This window comes from Miscanthus floridulus, chromosome 2, assembly GCF_019320115.1.
Source record: "Miscanthus floridulus cultivar M001 chromosome 2, ASM1932011v1, whole genome shotgun sequence".
NCBI classification, from domain to species: Eukaryota; Viridiplantae; Streptophyta; class Magnoliopsida; order Poales; family Poaceae; genus Miscanthus; species Miscanthus floridulus.
This window is the reverse complement of record NC_089581.1, coordinates 159376787-159396727: the sequence shown is the minus strand read 5'-3', so window position 1 is coordinate 159396727 and position 19941 is coordinate 159376787. Positions and strand designations below refer to the sequence as shown.

At 43.4% G+C, this 19941-nt stretch overlaps 1 protein-coding gene across 1 annotated transcript; it reads left to right on the top strand.

The window, feature by feature from the left end:
* Nucleotides 1-980: 980 nt before the first annotated feature.
* Nucleotides 981-5976, top strand: LOC136540322 (small GTPase LIP1-like). Its single transcript, XM_066532321.1, has 7 exons — nucleotides 981-1286; nucleotides 3554-3645; nucleotides 3727-3865; nucleotides 4230-4534; nucleotides 4628-4681; nucleotides 4769-4896; nucleotides 5043-5976. Exons 1-7 carry the CDS (start codon nucleotides 1181-1183, stop codon nucleotides 5236-5238), a joined length of 1020 nt encoding a protein of 339 aa, XP_066388418.1. The 5' UTR covers nucleotides 981-1180; the 3' UTR covers nucleotides 5239-5976.
* Nucleotides 5977-19941: the final 13965 nt, after the last annotated feature.

The window sequence follows — 19941 nt, the reverse complement described above, 5'->3', positions numbered from 1 at the left end:
ATATATTATGACTTTTTTGTCATGAATACTAACTAGGTATATAAAAATATTTAAAAAATTATTGAAACTTATACTTAGTATACATTTACCACGTTTAAAAGGCCTCATCATATTTGTCCGGTCTCCTTGATCAAAATCGCTGGTTCCGCCACTGGATATGATAAAGGATTGTTAAAGGTGGAACCGCGTATCCTCACACTAATCGTGAGTCGCATTATCCTATGAGATGCCAACATTTCATTATGGATGTTGCCTAGCTGATTCAACTAGTGGTTCGCTGTATAAACGTGCCATTGAGATTTAAGTTGTGTGAAGCTAATTGTTTATATATATCAGAGTTCGAGAAGGCAACACCAATCAGTGACTTCACACCTCAGAAGCTAGGTTCTTTTTTATGGTTGATCACTAACGAAGAGTGAGCAGGCTATGATGCGGTAACATCGTTTATCGCTAGATGTTAGGGCGGATGCCAATGTACGTTCATTTTGGCGAGCTGATTTTACCATGTTCATATCTACAACGATTACTGGCCTACAGAATCATTGATGATTCCAACATGTAAAGCGTTCTGAACGGATCTCCCACATCCGGTTATCTTGCACTCCTGCTAATGTGTTTTTTGGTTTAATCTTCGCATATTCTATCGTGCTTTCATGTCGTGATGACAGGCGCACGGGATTGTGCTGTTTAACCTAACAGCGCTGCGCGTTCGGTCGCATAGCAACAAATCGAATTAGATGTTTCTTTTCTTTTTGTTTTATTTTTTTACAAGCCAAAAAAAAAACCTTTGTTGAGCGATCCGACGGGCACAAAAATCTCGATTGACTATTAAAGGGTAATCATGTGCCGTTCGTCAGGATCCAAGCGCAACATATTTTATTGCGAGTCAATCGTACCCGCAAAGTGCAATCAGCTTGAAACCAAAGACAAAAGGAGATGAGATTCACCATTCACGTCTTTCGCCACGCTGTCGCGGCCATTCCGGGCCTCTGTTGTCGGTGCCCGAAGCCCCGAGCCCTCCACCCCACCCCTCCACGGCTGAGGAGGTACCATCCCCTTCCTTCCCGTCGCAGCGAATTGCGCCAATGAGGGCGGGTCTTGTCGAGGTCTGATCCGGAGACCAGAGACCTAACCACCGAGGCTCTTTTTTCGGCGGCGTCGTGTTCGAGCGGCGGCGGCGATGTTTTGGAAGGATAGCGGCAGCCGGAGCAGCAGCGGCAGCGGTCGGGATCAGAACGGCGTCGGCCCCTTCGGCCAAGTGCGCGTCCTCATCGTCGGTGATTCAGGTGTGCCTTCGCGACTTGTCCTGAACCTGATACATGACGAACGTTTCGAGAATCCGAGAACATGGTAGGCAATCATATTAACTGTCAATCGTCTGTCTGGTGTTTCGGAATATGAAAATGTTCCCAAATGGACTGTAAAGTTTCAGGATGGAATGTTCCTGTATCAACGTGACGCATGCTAACGTTATCTGTTCCGACAGTGTGAATTGGGCTGAGATTTAGGTGCAGTCAGCAGTTGTATCAATGTTGTATGGTGTGATTTGTTAGATCTTATGCAGCACAATCCAAGTCAGCATAAACATATGCAATATCTCGCTGTTTCTGTTTGGTCGTCCTGCACAAGCAAACCGTGTTTAGTAATTGTGCTTGTTACCTCCATATTCCAGAAGTAGTCTCCTGTTTCTAGTAGTAGTAGAGGCAGGGGAGGTGGCAATGTTTCATTATTGTGTGCCCCATCGGCTTTTGTAAATCTAAATCCGGCATACTAGTTAATCTGCACTGTTTTGAGAACTGTGCAAGCTTACATAGACAAGCTGCAATGCACAGACCTGGATACAGGCTCATGTCGTTAACCAAGCATATGGAGTAGAGTATAAGACTAGGCGAATTGAAATCAGCTGATGCAGCCACATTAGTTTTTCTTGTGGGGACGAGGATTTTCCGAACTGTACAATGGGGATAGTCATGGTACAGAGTAACTGAAATCGCAGTTTCTCAATCCCAACCTAGCTCATCACCTAATGCTACCAAATTTCAGTTACTTAAAAGCAGTAACTGCAAATTTCTCTATTCATACTTCAAACTAAACTTTGATATCCTATTTCATACTTCAAAGCAGTAACTGCAAATTTCCATCTGGTCATTTCTGGTTTCTAACCTGGTCCCAATATCTGAAGCCCTGGTTGGATGCTCACTGATTCAATTATCGATCAAGGACTGACCCTAGCATCTTCACAGAAATATGGCCCCTTTACTGGTGCTCTGTTGTCCTAAGTAATCCGGAACTGAACCCTTTCTTGGAGCTATGTTATCTTTAAACTGGAAGCTTTGATGGCCATGAACCTTATGAGCAATAATGCCTGAAACATCATCGTGTTTAGTTCCTTCATAAGCATATGTGTAGCTTTTAAAGAGTTGTAACTCTATAGCATTTCTCTTTGAAGATTGAATTGCTTATCCTGCTCTGCATCACATTATGGATAAATATTGAAGTATGTCCTAGTAGTATTTATGTTCAGTAGTATGTCCTACAGTCCTACACCAATGGAATGGAAGTCATGTGATGCGGCTGCACTTGTTTGCCTGTCAGGATTGGGATTTTCCGGTCTGTAAAATGGAAGCTGTCATCATATTAAGTCACTAAAATCAGAATCACACATGCATTTGAAATCCTTGACTAGTCTGTCACCTAATCTAACCAAGTTCAGCTGTTCTATTCATACTTGAAAGCAGACTAACCGCCAATTGCTAACTGACCAGTGTCTGGTTCTGAACCTGATTCCAGTATCTGAAACTCTGGTTGGAATTGTTCAGGGGTGCTCATCAGGCACCCACCCTGGCATCTTAATGTTAATAGAAATATGGCACCTTTATTGGTGGCACGTTGTGGTAACTGTACCGAGACTAAACCCTTCTTGGAGCTTTGCTGTCTTCAGCCTGGAAGCTTGATCCCTGTGAACCTTTGGCAAGAATACCCACCACATTGACTCCTTCACTTCTCCTAAGCATATGTGCAACTTTTAAATGGCTGTAATATCTCTCTTTGAAGATTGCGTTGCCTATCCTGTTCTATATTGTGTTATGGAATAATATCTTGAAGTAAGATCTACCATAAAAAAAGGAAGCAGCATAGAACAAACTGATCTTTGCTAATTATCTGTTTTGTTTTCGAGAATATGTAATGTGCATGATTCATTAAGTACTAAGAAATAACAACAAAGTCACAGATAGTTTCATGTTGGACCATTCGGCCTGCAACTTACATGACAAAAGGGATATAAAAGCCATTATTATATTGCAAATGATATTGCCGCATCCTGCCCTGACACCAGCTGAGACCTGCAACGGCTACTCTGTTAATTTTTTCCTTGATGAATAAGTTCAAATGTTCAATTACATTCCTTGCTTTAATCTTAAATGTTATATTGTGTGCTTACAGAACTGGCAAGTGGCAACTAAACAGTCCACAATAAAGTTGCACGATTTTAAATTTTACACTGCTGGCTATAGTTCTTTAGCTGTATGCATTGTCCTTTCCCCCTTCTCAGGTGTTGGGAAATCTTCATTGGTGCATCTCATTTTAAAAAGTTCTGCTATTGCTCGACCAGCTCAAACAGTAGGATGCACTGTGGGCGTCAAAGTGAGTATTTTCTGTGCTTTCGTCACTTGTAGGGTTTGCAATTTGTGTCTAATTACACTCCTTTTTCTGCTTACCATTCAGCATGTTACTTATGGAAGTGCGGGCGGTTCATCAAATAACATCAGTGATGCTGAAAGGAACTTCTTTGTTGAGCTTTGGGATGTCTCAGGACATGAACGGTACAAGGCATGCCGGTCGATTTTCTATACACAAATCAATGGTACATGCTGTGTCACTCTTTTTATTTCCAACATATTACTGTGGGCATGTTTGGCGATCTTTTTAAGCATCTTTGGCGATCTTTCCTATGTTTGCAGTAGGCCTATTTATTACATTTTCTAGTGTCAATGCTTCAATCTGCATAGGCTACCTTTAGCAGTTGTTGATCCACACCCGGTGCATGTCTATATCATTTCTGTCAGTTCTTTGCTTTATTTCTACTTTGGTTCTAAATTTCTTCCCACTTTAGTCTTGCCAGCTGTCAGAATATCTTAAATAGGGAAACCTCTGTCCTTTCTAGTTATCTTACTTCTTATCGATCAATACTAAACATCAAATTCACCATTTCCAAAATTATCCATCAGGTGTCATATTTGTTTATGATCTCTCTCAGAGGAAGACCAAGAGAAATTTGAATAAATGGGCAGTTGAAGTTGCTGAAACTGGCACATTTTCAGCTCCATTGGGATCTGGTGGACCAGGAGGACTTCCGGTGCCTTATCTGGTAATTGCTAATAAAGTGGATATCGTTCCAAGAGATGGGACAAGAGCAAGCAGGGGGAATCTTGTTGATCTTGCTCGCCAATGGGCTGAGAAGCAGGGCCTTCTTCGATGCAGCGAAGAACTTCCACTCACAGAGAGCTTTCCTGGGAACTCCGGTCTTGTGTCGGTTAGATCTCTTATTAACATCCTACACTCGTCTCTGAGGGCTTCATTTTCTCTTATGGAATGTGATGCAGTAACATGTATGATTTGTTTCTAGGCTGCTAAACAAGCAAGATATGACAAAGAAGCTGTGACCAAGTTTTTCCGCTTGGTTAGTTATTATAAGAGTTTCATTGGTTTATTTTTTCGCTTTGTATATTTCACCTTTAATATAATGCTACTGAAATGCATTTTTCAGCTTATCAGAAGAAGATACTTTTCAAACGAACCTCCTGCCCCAAGTCCCTGGTCCCTTACTCCAAGAGAAGATACTATCCTTCCTGTGGAGAGTCTTGGAGGTGGCGTCGATAGCTTCCAAAGGAAAAGGTGAGCATGCCTAACATGAAAAAGGTCACCCTAAAAAACAAAGCTCAAATGAACCAAACAGAACGAGGACATAAATGGGGAATACTTTATTTATCTGTGCGTAATTGCGACGTTGGTTGCAAAAATGTAACCATAATTTTGTGCAGCCTTATCGGTGAGGGTTTTTTGTACAATGGAGTAGTCCCACTCCCAGCGCAGAGGAACCTCACACCGCCGCCAACCCTGAATCCGCAGCAGCCTGTGTCGTCCTTGGATAACTACAGATATCACCGATTCTCCTCCTCGTCGCTTCCGGACGTGAGCAGCAATAGAACAAGCCAAGAAGACATTATTGATGTATGATATGATAGGCATCTGGAAGAGGTCATACGCAGCGACGAATCTAGACTAAACTGCTGTCGGGGTCGCACAGATTCATGAACTCAATTTGATGGGGTCGTAGCTGGCCGGAATACGCGGGGTTCCACTGATTCGTACAAAGTTATCGAGGTCGCATGACCCCGACACATGCACTGTGGCTTCGCTGCTGGTCATACGCCATTACCTGCAAAATGTGGGAAGCATATGGTGCCTAGGAATTGTGTTCCTTGGCATCTTGAACTGCATAATGCCTTTTGCTTGTAGTATTTGGGCCTGTTTGGCACATCTCACAACAATTTAATGAGCTGTTGTGAGCTGTTTTATTTGCCAAACACTTATTTCCAAAACAGCTTCACCCATAAAGTTGTTTTTCACCTTCTCTTACAAAGACATGAGTTGGGATAAAGCTGAAAAAAATAGCTTATCTTAGCTCTCTCCTTTATTTCTTTCTTTCATCCATATATGAAGTTGTTGGTGAAGCTGTTTTGCCAAACAGTTTTTCCAAAACAGCTCAATTTCACCTAGAAAGTTATTCATACAGCTGTTTTTTTAAAGTTTTACTAGTGAAGTTGAGGTGTGCCAAACAGGCCCTTTGAATGCTGCAAGGGTGAGTTTTGTTTTGTTTTAAATTCCTGTCAGTATCAGATCGCTAGGAAGTGATTCTTTCTCCTTTTCGTTTCCTTTTTATCTTCCATCTGCATTCATTTGGAATACATGTTGACTTGGGATGAAGGCAATACATGATACTACGCCAGTATACAAAAGCAAATAGAAGATTTTTTTTAAAACTGTTTTTTTACTTGATCTGGTCTAACTCGGCAAGCTTATTAGTTAACTTGTTGAATGATGTTGAGAAGTACTCCTTTCACAGCCAGGGTAAGTCCCTCTGGCCATGAGGGCGAGCCTTTGGTTCTTCAACTCCTGAAGGATCTGATCATACTCTCATACCATTCTGGATTTCTGGTCGACTGGTCGTTGGCAACTGGCAACCCCATCACGCAACTTGGACCGGACCAGCAAACAGCGATGTCATCACACGCACGCACGCAGGACGCAGCTGCACATGACGCACGGCCGCGGTCCGCACCAGACATCGTCGCGACTCAGCTCCGCGCGGGACGGCATCACCGCCCATGGATGGAGCGTGCTGAAATCCAAAACGGTACGTGGCGCAGGCCCCGTACAAGCGGCCGGGCGGCCCGGCGCATTCCACACGTGAAGACCGAAGACGTCCGTGCGTTTTTACCGGCTACGGCTAGCCACCCCTACGTGCTCATCGCGTTTCGAGCCCGAAGCATTCTACGGGCGCGCCCGCCCTCCACACGTTCAGTCCGGCCATGTCCATCCCAGACGGCCACGCGTCGACCCACTGCGCGCACGGCCGCACGTCTCGACTCTCAAGTGTCGCCCACGCGGCGCGCCAGCAGCCCAGCCGGTATTCGGCCGGGCGCGGTCGTGCCAACCAGAACGGACTCGAGAACAAGACCGTGCCTCGGTGCCTCCAGGGGCTCGCGCGCGGAGCTGGCAACGAATCGGCCCTTATTACGAGCGCTCCGCGGAGAATCCAGCAGCCTCGTATAGGAACGAAGACGACTTGATCTCTGTAGAGTGTAGAGCAAAAGGTTGCTAAAGCCATTAGCCATATTGCTTAGTTATGGCTTGTTTGATTCATTATTAGTGCTAATTGTTAGCATCTAAAATTAGTAATAATGGTCCAAACAAACCCTTAATTACTGGCTTAGCATCTTCAAATATGCTCACCAAGTCTACATCAACTGAATACCAAACCACTTTTATGGTTGCCAAATGCCAAAGGTTAGCTACTAATTCCTGTAATATTTAGCGTCAAAAAACGTATTATGATGCTTTTATTTTCTTTCTTCCAGTTATGAGGATTTCTTCGTGCCACGAAGATAAAATATTGTCCGCATTGTGTTACCCAAAAAGGAAAATCTTGTCTCTCGTAGCAACAACTCAATTATCAAAAGGACTAGGCCCTTCTTATTTGGTATTCCTAAAATTTAGGTGGTGATTGGCAGGGCCTCCTAAGGGGCTTCTTTATTTTTCACTAAAAAAATGGCTCATCCTACGAAATATTTGGTAAAGCTCCTCTGAAGAAGCTGGAGCCGAAGCCAAGGACTGGGAGGAGCTCTACCAAGTATTCCCTTCATCCAGAAAATAATGTCTAGCGTAGTATCGAGTCAAATCATTTTAAGTTTAACGAAGTTTTTTTTAAAAAATATTAATATTCATGATGTGGAGGCACAACCAAAGTTGTCGACTCGCAGTAGAAGGATTGCCGCTCAGGCGCTTTCACGTGTCCCGGCTTCTAAACGGGGAGAGGTGCTGGTGATTAAGCGGATGGGCTACCTCAACGGGCAGGCAAGGCCTTCCACGGCGTCCAAGGACGCCTACAACAGTATCTTCGCCGACCAGCTTAACCCCTCGCATGCTGAGGCAATGCAACAGCTCTTCCCGGACCCGCAAGGAGAGCGAGCGACGCGCCGCGCATGCCAGCGCATCTGATCGACGAGGATGGCTACGTAGTATGATTAACGAGTAATAGCCCATGATCTTCTTATGCTAGGGAGAACATAGCCGATTGTGTAACACTAACACCTCCACCCTAGTGTGCCATGTTCGTGGTGCGTCGTTGTAACTTTTACTATTTTTCTATCTTAATACAAAGATGTGCAAACCTTCTGCGTGTTCGAGAAAAAAATATTCATGATATTAAATTCACCATGAGATATATTTTAATAATACACTTGTGTTGTAAATAGTAATACTCTTTTCTATAAATTTGGTTTAATTTTAGAAATTTTTTACATCTTTTGTCCGGACGAAGGTAGTTGGTAGTACTTGTATTTCTACAAACTAGGAGAATACCCCACGCGTTCTAGATAATTTAAAAAAAAATAGACTATTTATATTTATAGTTATATGAATGAAACTATCTTGAATTAATTTTGGTGAATGATTTGACACATCGATGTAGACAGCTAAATGTATGTTAGTAGATGAAGAGATAAGTATCATAATTACATGTGCTAATTGGCTATAATTGCAAGTTCTAATGGATTGTTGATGTGAATTGCTTGCATGTTGAGAGAAATCTCTAGTGGAGTTTAACTTTATAAGAGTATATGATTCGGCTTTAAGACGTCACGGAAGCATTATATTCCTTTGTCAGACTACTACATGTGTATGCATAACATATATATTTGAATTATTATATTCAGTTTCTGGGCAGCACGTCCATTGATTTTAATTAAAAACGAATCTTGAAATTTAACAATATGGATATTATTTGTTTGTGTAATATCGATATGCTCTGACCCGAAAAATCTGCTTAAGATTGATAGACACTACTACACAAAAATTTAGCCGAGGCGTTTGGAAAAAGGCCTTCGAGGCGGTTGGGCCAGTTGCCCGCCTCAGCTATTCATGGCAGGGCGCCGGCCTAGCAACCACTGTAGGATCGAGATGGCGGACTAAAGGGGGTAAATAGTCCTTTCTAAAATTTAATCACGCCGTCTAATCGATACAAGTGTGGAATTAAAACTATCAGTCTAGCCAAGACTACACCCCTATATCTAAGTTCACAAGCACCTTATAAAGATCCTAATTAGGCAACAAAGGTGACGGGCTAGCTAGAGCTCACCTAATCAATTCTAGAGCAAGGTCACACAAACCTATGCACTAGTACTTTGACAACCGGGAGAACTCCTACATAATCTAGTAAGCAAAAGCATAAAGCTCCTAAGCTTACTAGCAAAGCTCAATAACAAGGCTACACAAGCCAAATTATAGAGCGCAGACTACTTAGCTATATAAACTAAGTAACGTGACTAACAAGGTTACTAAAATAAAATTAGCCACGTAAGAGAGCTACTTCTATGCTACACAAGCAAGAAGGTAATTAGCAAGCTACACAAGCTAACTAATTACAAAAACAACTACACAAGTACAATGTATGGAATGTAAATACAAGCTTGTGTTTCGCGGAATACAAACCACCGAGAAGAATGATGAAGACAGTGTTGACACGGTGATTTTATCCCGAGGTTCACGTGCTTACCAACACATTAGTCCCCGTTGTGTCGACCGCTCACTTGGTGATTCGACGGCTAATTGGCATCACCCACCAATCCCGCACGTCGAGCACCGCAAGAACCTACCCACAAGAGAGGGTAGCTCAATGACATGCTCTACTAGAGTTGCTCTTCGCGATCCCCACGGGGTGAGCACAATCCCCCTCATAAATCCTTCTCTAGAGCACCACACAATCTTCTTGCGTGCTTCAATAGAGTCACAAGTCACCAAGTCATCTAGGAGGTGGCAACCTCCAAGAGTAATAAGCACCACCGACTTGCAATACGATCACCTAGTGCCACTTGATATAATCTCACGATGCTAGAATCACACTCACTCACTTATCGGATTGCATTCTTGCTAGCACAAGTGAGTTGAAGGGCTCCCACGCACTCCCTAAGCATATACACTTAGTCCCAAGGGTGCTCAAAAAGCTAAATGCCCGAGCTCCACCTCTATTTATAGCCCCCAAGCCAAATAGAGCCGTTGGAGCAAAGCTGCACTTTATGCGAGGGCACCAGACATGGCGGTGCCCTCCCCAACGATCGAATTCCAAGCCGTTGGTCACTGGACAGCTAGGGGCGGTGCACCGCCATAGGGGTGGTGGTGACCCCCCGGCCAACTACGCGAAACACCAGCTCTTTGGAATTTTAGGGCGGTGCACCGCCATCACCATGACGGTGACCAAGCCTTCTTCCTCTATCTCGGCTGAAAAGGGGCGGTGCCCACGGTGGTGGCATCGGACATGGCCTGGTGGTGCACCGCCATCCCAAGGGTGTGCACACCGCCAATGGCGGTACCAGCCCCAGCGCTAGCTCCTCTTGGCCATGTCCAGGTGGGCACCACCCTGAGGGTGGCGGTGCCACTGGACAAGGGATGGCGGTGCCCCTAGAGCAACCCACTGCTCTTGGCTTCCTAGCCGATCACCGCCATAGGGGTGGCAGTGCACCGTCACAAGGGTGGCGGTGCCACCCAGACAGCACTCTGAGCCTGGTTTCATCTCCATTTCTTTACCAACTTCTTCTCCTTTGCAAATATGCTAACACCACCTTGTGCACATGTGTTAGCTTTTTACAAACATTTTTAAAGGATTAGCACTCAACTTGTCACACCACTCGATCCTAGCAATGATGCTTAGTTAGATCACTCGAGTGGCACTAGATGACCGATATGCAAACAAGTTTGCCCCTCTTAATGTACGGCCATCTATCCTAAACCTGGTCATGCACTTCTCTACACAACCTTTGACCGGTGAAATAAAACGCCCTAGGTTATACCTTTACCTTGCATATTCCATTTCATCTCCTTCGATGTCGATGCAACACATGCACCAAACAATCACCAAATGATATGATCCACTTCATATCATAACGTGATCTTGTTGGTTCATCAATCTTGACCTCACTTGCTTTTCACCGTTGTCTTCATCTATCGGCGCCAAGTCTTGCTCAAGCTTCACCGCCATGCGGTCCATCGCTCCAAAGCCTCCAACTTGCCCTTCACGGTTGCAATCGGTTCATCAAGCCAAGTCTTGTCTTGTCTTGATCTTCTCCACCTTAGTCACATGACTCAATGTCATGTCTCATATGCAATGAGCTCCTTCATCACATGTGTGAGCCTTGCAACAAATCCAAGCCATCTTCACCATCATGGCATGAGTTGCTCACACATATGTACCTATGGACTAATTCACCTGTGTATTTCACTTAAACATATATTAGTCCACCTAGGTTGTCACTCAATTTCCAAAACCAAACAAAAACCTTTCAATGTCCCCCTTTTTGATAATTGATGACAACTCTACAAAGATATGGAAATTAAGCTCTTTTGGATTCATGTTGCTTGCCCAAGCAATTTTACCATGTGTAAATGATTTTGGACAAGTACCACAAACCCGAATTAGTAGTATTAGCTCCCTCTACATATGTGCTAGAGTGTTTGGTTTAAAGCTCGCACATATGCATAGATTGGAATTATGGGAGAGTAATTACTATTAATGATGCTACGGTGTATAGAATAAACTTTTGAAGCGTGATGCCAATCGGAGTTGTCCTTTTAAGTTCATCCTTAGCACCATGAGTAGCTAGACAACAAAAATACTAGAAACCCCGTGAGATCAACGTTAGAAGCAAGGTACTAGTAATACTTGAGAAACATACCAAGTGTCTAGCTACCATCCTATGCATGCTAGTTATCATATCATCATTCAAGTTCTATAACTAGCATACACCACACAAGCATGCATATCAAATTTAAAAACTTATGCAATGCAAGCAAGCACATGAATATACACATATCAAATGCAACCAATCAAAATTCATGAGCTTGCTCCCCCTACTTGTGTGCTTCTTTTGTCCAAGAATTTTGATCCTCTCACATTCTTCAATGTTGCCCCCTCTTTGTCCATGTCCATGTCCAACTTCCACTTTTTGGTCTCAATCTCTCCCAAAGCTTTCATATGTTTGTACAATCTTCAATGTTGCTCCCTCTTTGTCTATATCCATGTCCAACTTCTACTTCTTTGTCTCAATCTCTCCCAAAGCTTTCATATCTTTGTATAATCTCTCCCCCTTTGTCATTAATTTTCTATAAAAGGTATGCTTCTCATTGATGCAAAGGCTTGCATTGGGATAGATGGTTGAGGCTTGAATCTTGCATTTTTTATGGACACCACTACATGTGTTGGAATGACACCACTTGTATAGCTCTTGAGATACCACACACAGGATCTTTGACCTTGATACCAATCGGTGGGACATCTCCCCCTAAGTCATTGCATGGGTCATCCATTTGCTAAACTTGAGCTCTTGTATGTGAGGGATGCATTCTTCATTTGATGATCACTTAAAGTTGAGGATCTCTTGTGGAACCACCATCTTGTATGATTGATATCACGTGTAGAAATGTGATACCACATGAAAGAATTTACTAGCATGGAACCACTTGGTGGATTTGTCAATAAAAACCATTTCTTGAATATTTTCTATGTTCATGAGTACCACGTGTAGGATATCACTTGTTTGTTGATCTAGACACCACTTGTAAATACCGCTTGATAAATCAATTGAGTCTAGATACCACTTGAAATAACCAAACTAGATATCTATTTGCATTGTTGTCTTGTGCTTGTACTCTTGTTGCTATCATGAGCTTGTAAGTTGACTTGAACTAAATTGATTTGCCTAAGCTTCCAAATCGTGTTTGAACCAATAACAAGCTTCTTCACACCTCTTATAAGGGTTATCTTGCCAATGTTGTACTTGTCACCTATTAGCAATCCAAATTAAATCAAGTACTTGGGATCACTAGCTCATGAACAAACTCACATGCTTGCCACTAGATCAACTAATTATTCAAGCAATAGTGGTAGGCTATGAATTTTAAACTTTCATTTGTCATGCATGATCCTAATAAGCATGTACTATATGCACTAACTGCATACTAGTAAGGGATAAAATGATCATGCATAGTATAATGATACCTTTGCTATCTTGGAGTAGAGGATAGTCACTAGTTTCCAATTAAGCTCCGCAATAGCAATATGAAGTCTAATTTATAGCTTGGCGAAGACCAATCATCATAGATAGAGTCCATTCTTTACCCATATGAAATGAGAACCACTAATGATCAAGTGCACTATCATGATGTGGTTGGCTCGCTTCTTGTTTTATCAATGCTTGCATGAGAGAACTATTTGGAATACCACTTGAATTTTCATGACTAGCTCTCTTTTTGGTGTTGCTTGCATTTCTTGATCAATCCTATTGATTGCTTCAACTAAGCATCTTAAATGTCCCTCGGATCATCACTTCCATGTTAGCCTTCCAAGTACCACACTTGGTTTACCTACACATAGGCGGCAAGCCCCTACATTAGGGAGAAGTGACCTCTGTGGTAGAACCGCCCGAAATAACATGCTTTCGGAGGTGCTTGTCTTCCACTAGACACTAAGCACCTCGAAAGTGAGCTACATCGAACAGTTTTGTCGAGCACACCCCAAGGAAGAACTCAAACAATCCATGTTTTACATCCAGAATCCAATAATGAGTACGAGCTTACAATACTTAGTCCATTTGATACAATAGGAGTTCTTGCAAATTATTTATTACAATACCAGGGTTCATAGTGCGATAATTAAATAGTGGAATAAAAATAAACATCTAGCAGAAATGATACAAGGATCCGTCTGTGCCCACTAGAAGAATCCTCCACACAAGAGCTACTCCTCAAGCTGCACCTACAATAGGGGTAAAATAAACCCTAAGTACACAATGTACTCACAAGACTTATCCGTCTAGTAGGAATAGTTTCCCGACTCTCAAGGATATGATAGGCAATATGGTTTGTTGTTTTCGTTTGTTTACGAAAGAGCATTACTAATAGTATGTCCTTAGGGTCAAGTTTTATTAGCAGTCAAGATTACTTCATTAGCTAACCATTCTAGGTAAGCACCTGATCTATTTTCAAGCAAGGGTTGAGCAATAAGAACTATTTCACCATCTTTCATTTTCCAGTTCTTACTATGGTGCTAGACCATAGCCAAGTCATACCGTCTCACAAAAATGGCGATTCATGAACCAATGTATCTCAGCTAGGTACCCCAAAACACATGCCCCGTTTGTACCTCAGGCACAAACAAGACCAACCCATTCCACTCCTGTCATGGGGTCTAGGTCCCCGTACAAACTTGGACTCCAAGTCCCCACACTTGAGACCCGGTCTCAATATGGTGCTTAGACCTCCACCTTTCCCCGCCTCCAATCAGTTGGTCCAAAAAGAGTTAGAACCCATGACAAGAGCGTATGAGCCTTCCCGCTCTCATAAGTAAGTATGTGCTTAGGATAATAAGTCTGTGACCTGACTACCATCCACAACAACGGACGATCCTTAATCGACACGAATAGGGAAAATAGTGTAACCAAGCAAAGCCCCGTTGGCCATGGGACACAACCTGTTACACCCACCAATACCCATACAATGTCCATGCCCTGCCTCCATTTTTTCTTTCATCATTTTATTATGAGAGTAATAATAATCCTCTATTATGAGCAACGGCAGGTTACTCACGCTACCGATGACCTATGCATAGCATCTACTCGAACCTGCACTAGTAAGACTCTTAGGATAGGTATATCTATGTGTGTGGTTTCCATAAAATTCCTGTAACGTAAATGCACAACATATATATATACGGTGAATTATAAAATAGAGGTTATGCACCGGGGCTTGCCTTGGACAGGCGCGGTGTCAGCTGTGTCAGTCGTCAGTGGCTTTGGGACCTCCTCCCTCATGAGGATCTCCTCCTCGTATTCTTCTATGATCTCCTCGAACTCGCGATCGTCTGTGGTCACGATCTCCACTAGCTCGTTCTCTACATACATGCGATGATGATGCAATATTTAGTATTTAAGCAACAACAACTCTTAAAATAAGAATATATCTACTAAGCTACTAAGCTACTAAGCTAGCTCTAATGACTAAGATACGAAGCTAACTATTATTTTTAGCAAACAAGGCAGTGGGTTCATCTAACAAGTATGAACTTAGCAACTAAAAATATATCCTTACTCCTACTAACGATTTAACATATATTAAAAAAAGGAGCATCCCACTACCCTAAGACTTAGGCTATTCTAAAGCTACAAAAATTACAGTGAGCACATAATAATACAATGAAACTACCATAAAAATTTTAGGTCTAAAGCTATTACCATTTTGCCACCAAAATTCCTACAATTATTTGCTTAACAATATTAAGCATTCTTTAAACTATTTAATAGTTCCTAATGTCAACATATATAAGCATGAACTAACTATACAAATAGACAGAGCAAAATTTTAGGAGCCTAACAAAATTTTTTGCAAAATTTTTGGACACCTACATGATTTGTTATAATTTACAAAGATCAGCTGAAACTAAATTAGAAAAACATTTGCTAATTCCCTAAAAAAGGAAAACCAGTTTCTTTCACGGCCCACACTCGTGGTGCAGCGTGCGCGCACATGCGGCCCGCTGACCCGACCCACACAACGTAGGCCGCCCTGCGACAGAGAGAGAGCCTGCACGTGAGGCACTTTTGTGGCTAGCACCTCGAATTCTTCCAAAACTGCTTTGGAGTCCTATCACTCACAGCTACTCTCGCTTAACCCCCCAAAATTCCAAAAAATTTCCCACACACACCCCCCGGTGACCCCGCGCATGGCAGCGCGGCGAGTGGCGGCATGGAGAAGCTACGCTGGCCACCAGAGGTCCACTCTGGCCTGTCGGTCGGGCCAACAGTCATCTAGGGTTCCACTACCTACACCTAGCAGCGATGTGGGGCTGTGGGACAAGCTAGAGGTGGCTATAGCGGCGCATGGCCAGGCGCAATGGTGGCGCAGTCGCCTCGATGAACTAGAGCTGCTACGGTCCTAACTAGCTACCATGAGAACATCAAGGGACTACCATAAGCCAAGCTGCAGTGAGGGTTGGAGCGGAGAGCGATGAAGGGAGGCTGGCCACGTGCGGCCGAATCGTGTGGCGGCATACCGCGGTGGCACAGTCGCGTCAGCGGCGGAGTAGAGGCGGTAGCGACTGGACTAGGGTGCATAGGGCTAAGAGGAGAGCAAGGCGAATGTAGTGGCGCAAGTAATTGGGCTCGAGTGGAGGAATGGAGGTCTGGCCTTGGTCATGACCGAGGCACGGCCTTAACGGCACGCCGTTGGAAAGGAGCCAAATTGGTGCTTGGCCGGGGTGTCATCATGGTTGTGCAGGGTCGAGCGGCGAGAAGACGGGAAGGCAAAGGTGCAGACGGGCAGAATTGAGTAGAGGTGACCGCTCTCTGGCTCTGAAAAGACCTTGGATGCTGCCTAGAGGGGGGGTGAATAGGCATTTCTAAAAATTAACACCTTCAAATGCGGAAGCAATTAGAAAAGAACTCCAAATTAAGAGTAATACTACCCCTCACAAGTTAGCCATAGAGTAAACAAGGTATAAAGAATATATCTAGAAGCTACAACCTTGCAACACAAAGTTAGAACAAAGATTAAATAATATTCAGCACTGAGCTCTAATACCGGACATGTCCGGTATGAATACTGAATGTGTCCGGTATACATGATTTTTGCAGAGCAGCCCCAAACTTGCTCCTTTCGATTTCTATCTTCAAGCCAAACTACAGGTACCTACTAGAGAAGACAATATACACAGAGAACCTACACAAGAGATAGAGCAACACAAATGTCAAATGAAATACGAATTGAGACACAATATTTGTTTTACCGAAGTTCGGACTTGTTCAAGTCCTACTCTCTGTTGAGGGGGCTGCGGGCGACCCAGCGAAGGTCAGCCCTAGAGGATACCACGAAGGTCACACTAGCTAGAGTCTTTTCTAACTTCTTTTCCTCCTTTCACTAGTTGATTCTGAGACGGTAGAATCGACCATTACAAACTTTCTGAGGCACGCCACAATCTCTAGGGTGCTCTCCGATGATGCCTAACCGTCTAGGACCAAAGAGTCCAAGAGTAACAAATGCGAATCATAAGATTGATAATATGCACAAGTGTTCAAGTGGTTGGATTGCTCTCTTTTTGAATTTCACTCAACCCACAATTTGATTTGGCAAATTTGATCAATCACTCACTAAGAGAGGGTTGGGAGAGTTGGCAAGGCTCAAAAAGTGTATGTGTATCAGCAGAATCAGCAGCCTCCAAAGGTGGAGGCTTGGGGGTATTTATAGCCCCCTTGAAAAACTAGTCATTTTATAGCCATTGCCATATGACTTACACTGCATCAACGGTAACTAAGTTACAGTGTCAATGTGAGGCATCGGAACTCCCGATAAATGTCAGAACTCTTGACCGTCGAAACTCCTAACTCACGTCGAAACTCCTAACCCTCAGCATATTTGAAAGCTAGGTAACTGAGTTGAAGTTTGTGAGGTGTTGGAACTCCCGACGCATGCTAGAACTTCTGACCGTCGGAGCTCCCGACTGACATTGGAACTCCTGACCCTCAAGGCATTTTGAAAACTAGCCGTTGGCCTCTAGTCGTCCATACCGAACATGTCCGGTATGACCTGGACAGTGAACCTCTGAGTCAGTTAAGCGCAAAACGTCGAAACTCCTAACCTATGCCGGAACTCCCGACCGTCAGAACTTTTGACCCACATCGGAACTCCCGACAAACCAACCCAAGAACAATAAGAATTTTATCATGGCTGGGCACATACTGGACATGTCCGGTATAAATACCGGACACGTACGGTATTACCAGACCAGCAAAAATAGATTAGCTCTTTTGTCTCTCAAACACTCAAAACTCACATGGGTTGGCTTGAGCACTTATGAAACATTATCTATCAACATGATGCATCCCACTTAATAGTACAGTGTTCCTATTAACTCAAATTTAAAAGTATAATGAATTTAAACCTTTTGAGTTGATCTCTTTCAACCGAAGCTGTGTATTCCAATCTTCATCAAGTGAGGGTGCCAACATGTTGATATTGATCTTTTCACTTGAGCATGGCCATCTTGAGCACGTGACTTGATTCCATTCATCAAATTTGAATAATCCCAAATGTATCAAGTCACTTCCATCAAACACTCTAATAGTGATTTGATCCTCCACATTAACATGACCATCATAGCTTGATTAGTACCTCAACTAAATGCAAGTACTTTCTTCTTCACCCTAGCTAGGTTCTTTGGCCGTCAAGCCGTCGCTTGCCCTTCACCCTTGCTTAGTACCTCAAAGCCTTTCCTTGCTATCTTCACCATCTCAAGCCATCAAGTTACATCTTGTGTTGAATCATCCATTCATTTGTATGGTTATCTTTTTTATTTCAATTTAGCAAGCTTCAAATATGAGACCATTCCATATGCAATCCTTTATGTCTCATCAACTAATTTTTACTGGGCTCGCTTTCACATAGTACATAGAAATCCCACAATAACTAAACCTTTGCATGAATTCCATTTGCATTGTTATCTTTTGGTTGAACTAGATTGTTTATACAACAACACATCATTTTGGATTTCATTAAGTACCTATGAGATAACCTATTACCTATCCACACTTAGCAAACGGGTTAGACCTTTAATCACATTGTCATTCAATCAGTCTCTCTCTCCCTTTGTCATCTATCACCACAAAGGTCCAACAATGACATACTAAGGACAAAGGAGCTGCAAGCTTTCTCTGAAAGTTGTGATCACTCATCATCATCTTCATCTCTACCAGCATCCTCATCATCTGAGTATGTAGCACCGGCTGGACGAGAACCACCCGCACCAGACGGGTCATAGAAACTACCCGTGAGGTCACTCCACCAGTCTAAAGCATACTCATCTACAGCACTGGGACATGGCTGAGAGTGAGTAGGCACCTGAGCCTTTAGTGGTAAAGTGTCAGGGTGCTCTAGAGCCTGCTGCTGCTACTGTCGCTGAAGGAACTCAGCAAACTCTATGTCGTACCTACCCTGCTGCTGCTCCTCAATCTTAGGCTCACTAGCTGCCTTATCTAATAGTGGAGACCTAGGAGGATCAAGCTCAAGTCTAGAAGCAATCTGCTTCAGAGTTTGAGTATCCTTCCTCCTAGCCTCCCTCTCCTTTTGCTGATAGGTCCATATGTCCTTACACATCCCAAAGATAGCACTGAACATCTTGCAAATAGGAGAAGGAGGACTACGATGATGTGAAGAAGAACGTGAAGGAGCATGTGGTAGAGGAGAAGCTAGTCCAGCTACTGCACCACCTGTAGGTGAATCTACCTCTGGTGCTGCTACTCCTCCTCCTGGTCCTACTGGAGGTACCCTAATCTCTATCAAGTCATCTACAATCTTTAGGACTTTATGCTTCTTGTCATACTCAAATGTGTTTCTTGTGACCTTCTCAATCATAAACATGATGTAAGGTGCAAATCCATAGCCCTTTAGGGGCCTCTCTCCCACACTCCTGATCTCTGACCAAATAAAGTCAAACACACAGAATGGTTGTGCATCAGGTGCCATCCTATGGAGCAGGTTCCTGGAATAATCTGCAATGTTGCCCTTGTCTCCTCCCTTACAGTCAATGGTCTTCCTGAACATCATGTCTAGGTATCTATAGGTAGGGTGAAGACCTAGAACCTTCCCCACTGCTCCTCTCTCACCTCCTGGTGGGTACATGTAGGCGAGCTGCTTAGGAGGTAACACATGCTATGTGTGGATCCTGTCTCTCTGAAGGTCCACCTCTGAGAAGCTAAGAAAGGCTGCAAAGGCGTCATAGTCAACACTGTACCACTGGCCTTCAAGCATCCAATGCATACACCTTGGCTCCTCTTCCACAAATAGAGTGGCATAAAACTGTGCAATGACTTCAGAGTTCCAATCATGCACAAACACCATGAGCGTGTATACACATGTGCGCTGACAAGTGGCAATAGCATAGTCAATGGAGGACTTCTGTAGCTCTCTGATAAGTTTCCAATCTATCCACTGAGACTTGGCTACCATAGGATTCCTAGCAAGTATCACACTAGGATAATAATCTAGATGGAACATAGTGTGAAAGCGATGATCATACTGAATCCTAGGCAAACCTCTAGGATCAATCCTCCTCTGATCTCT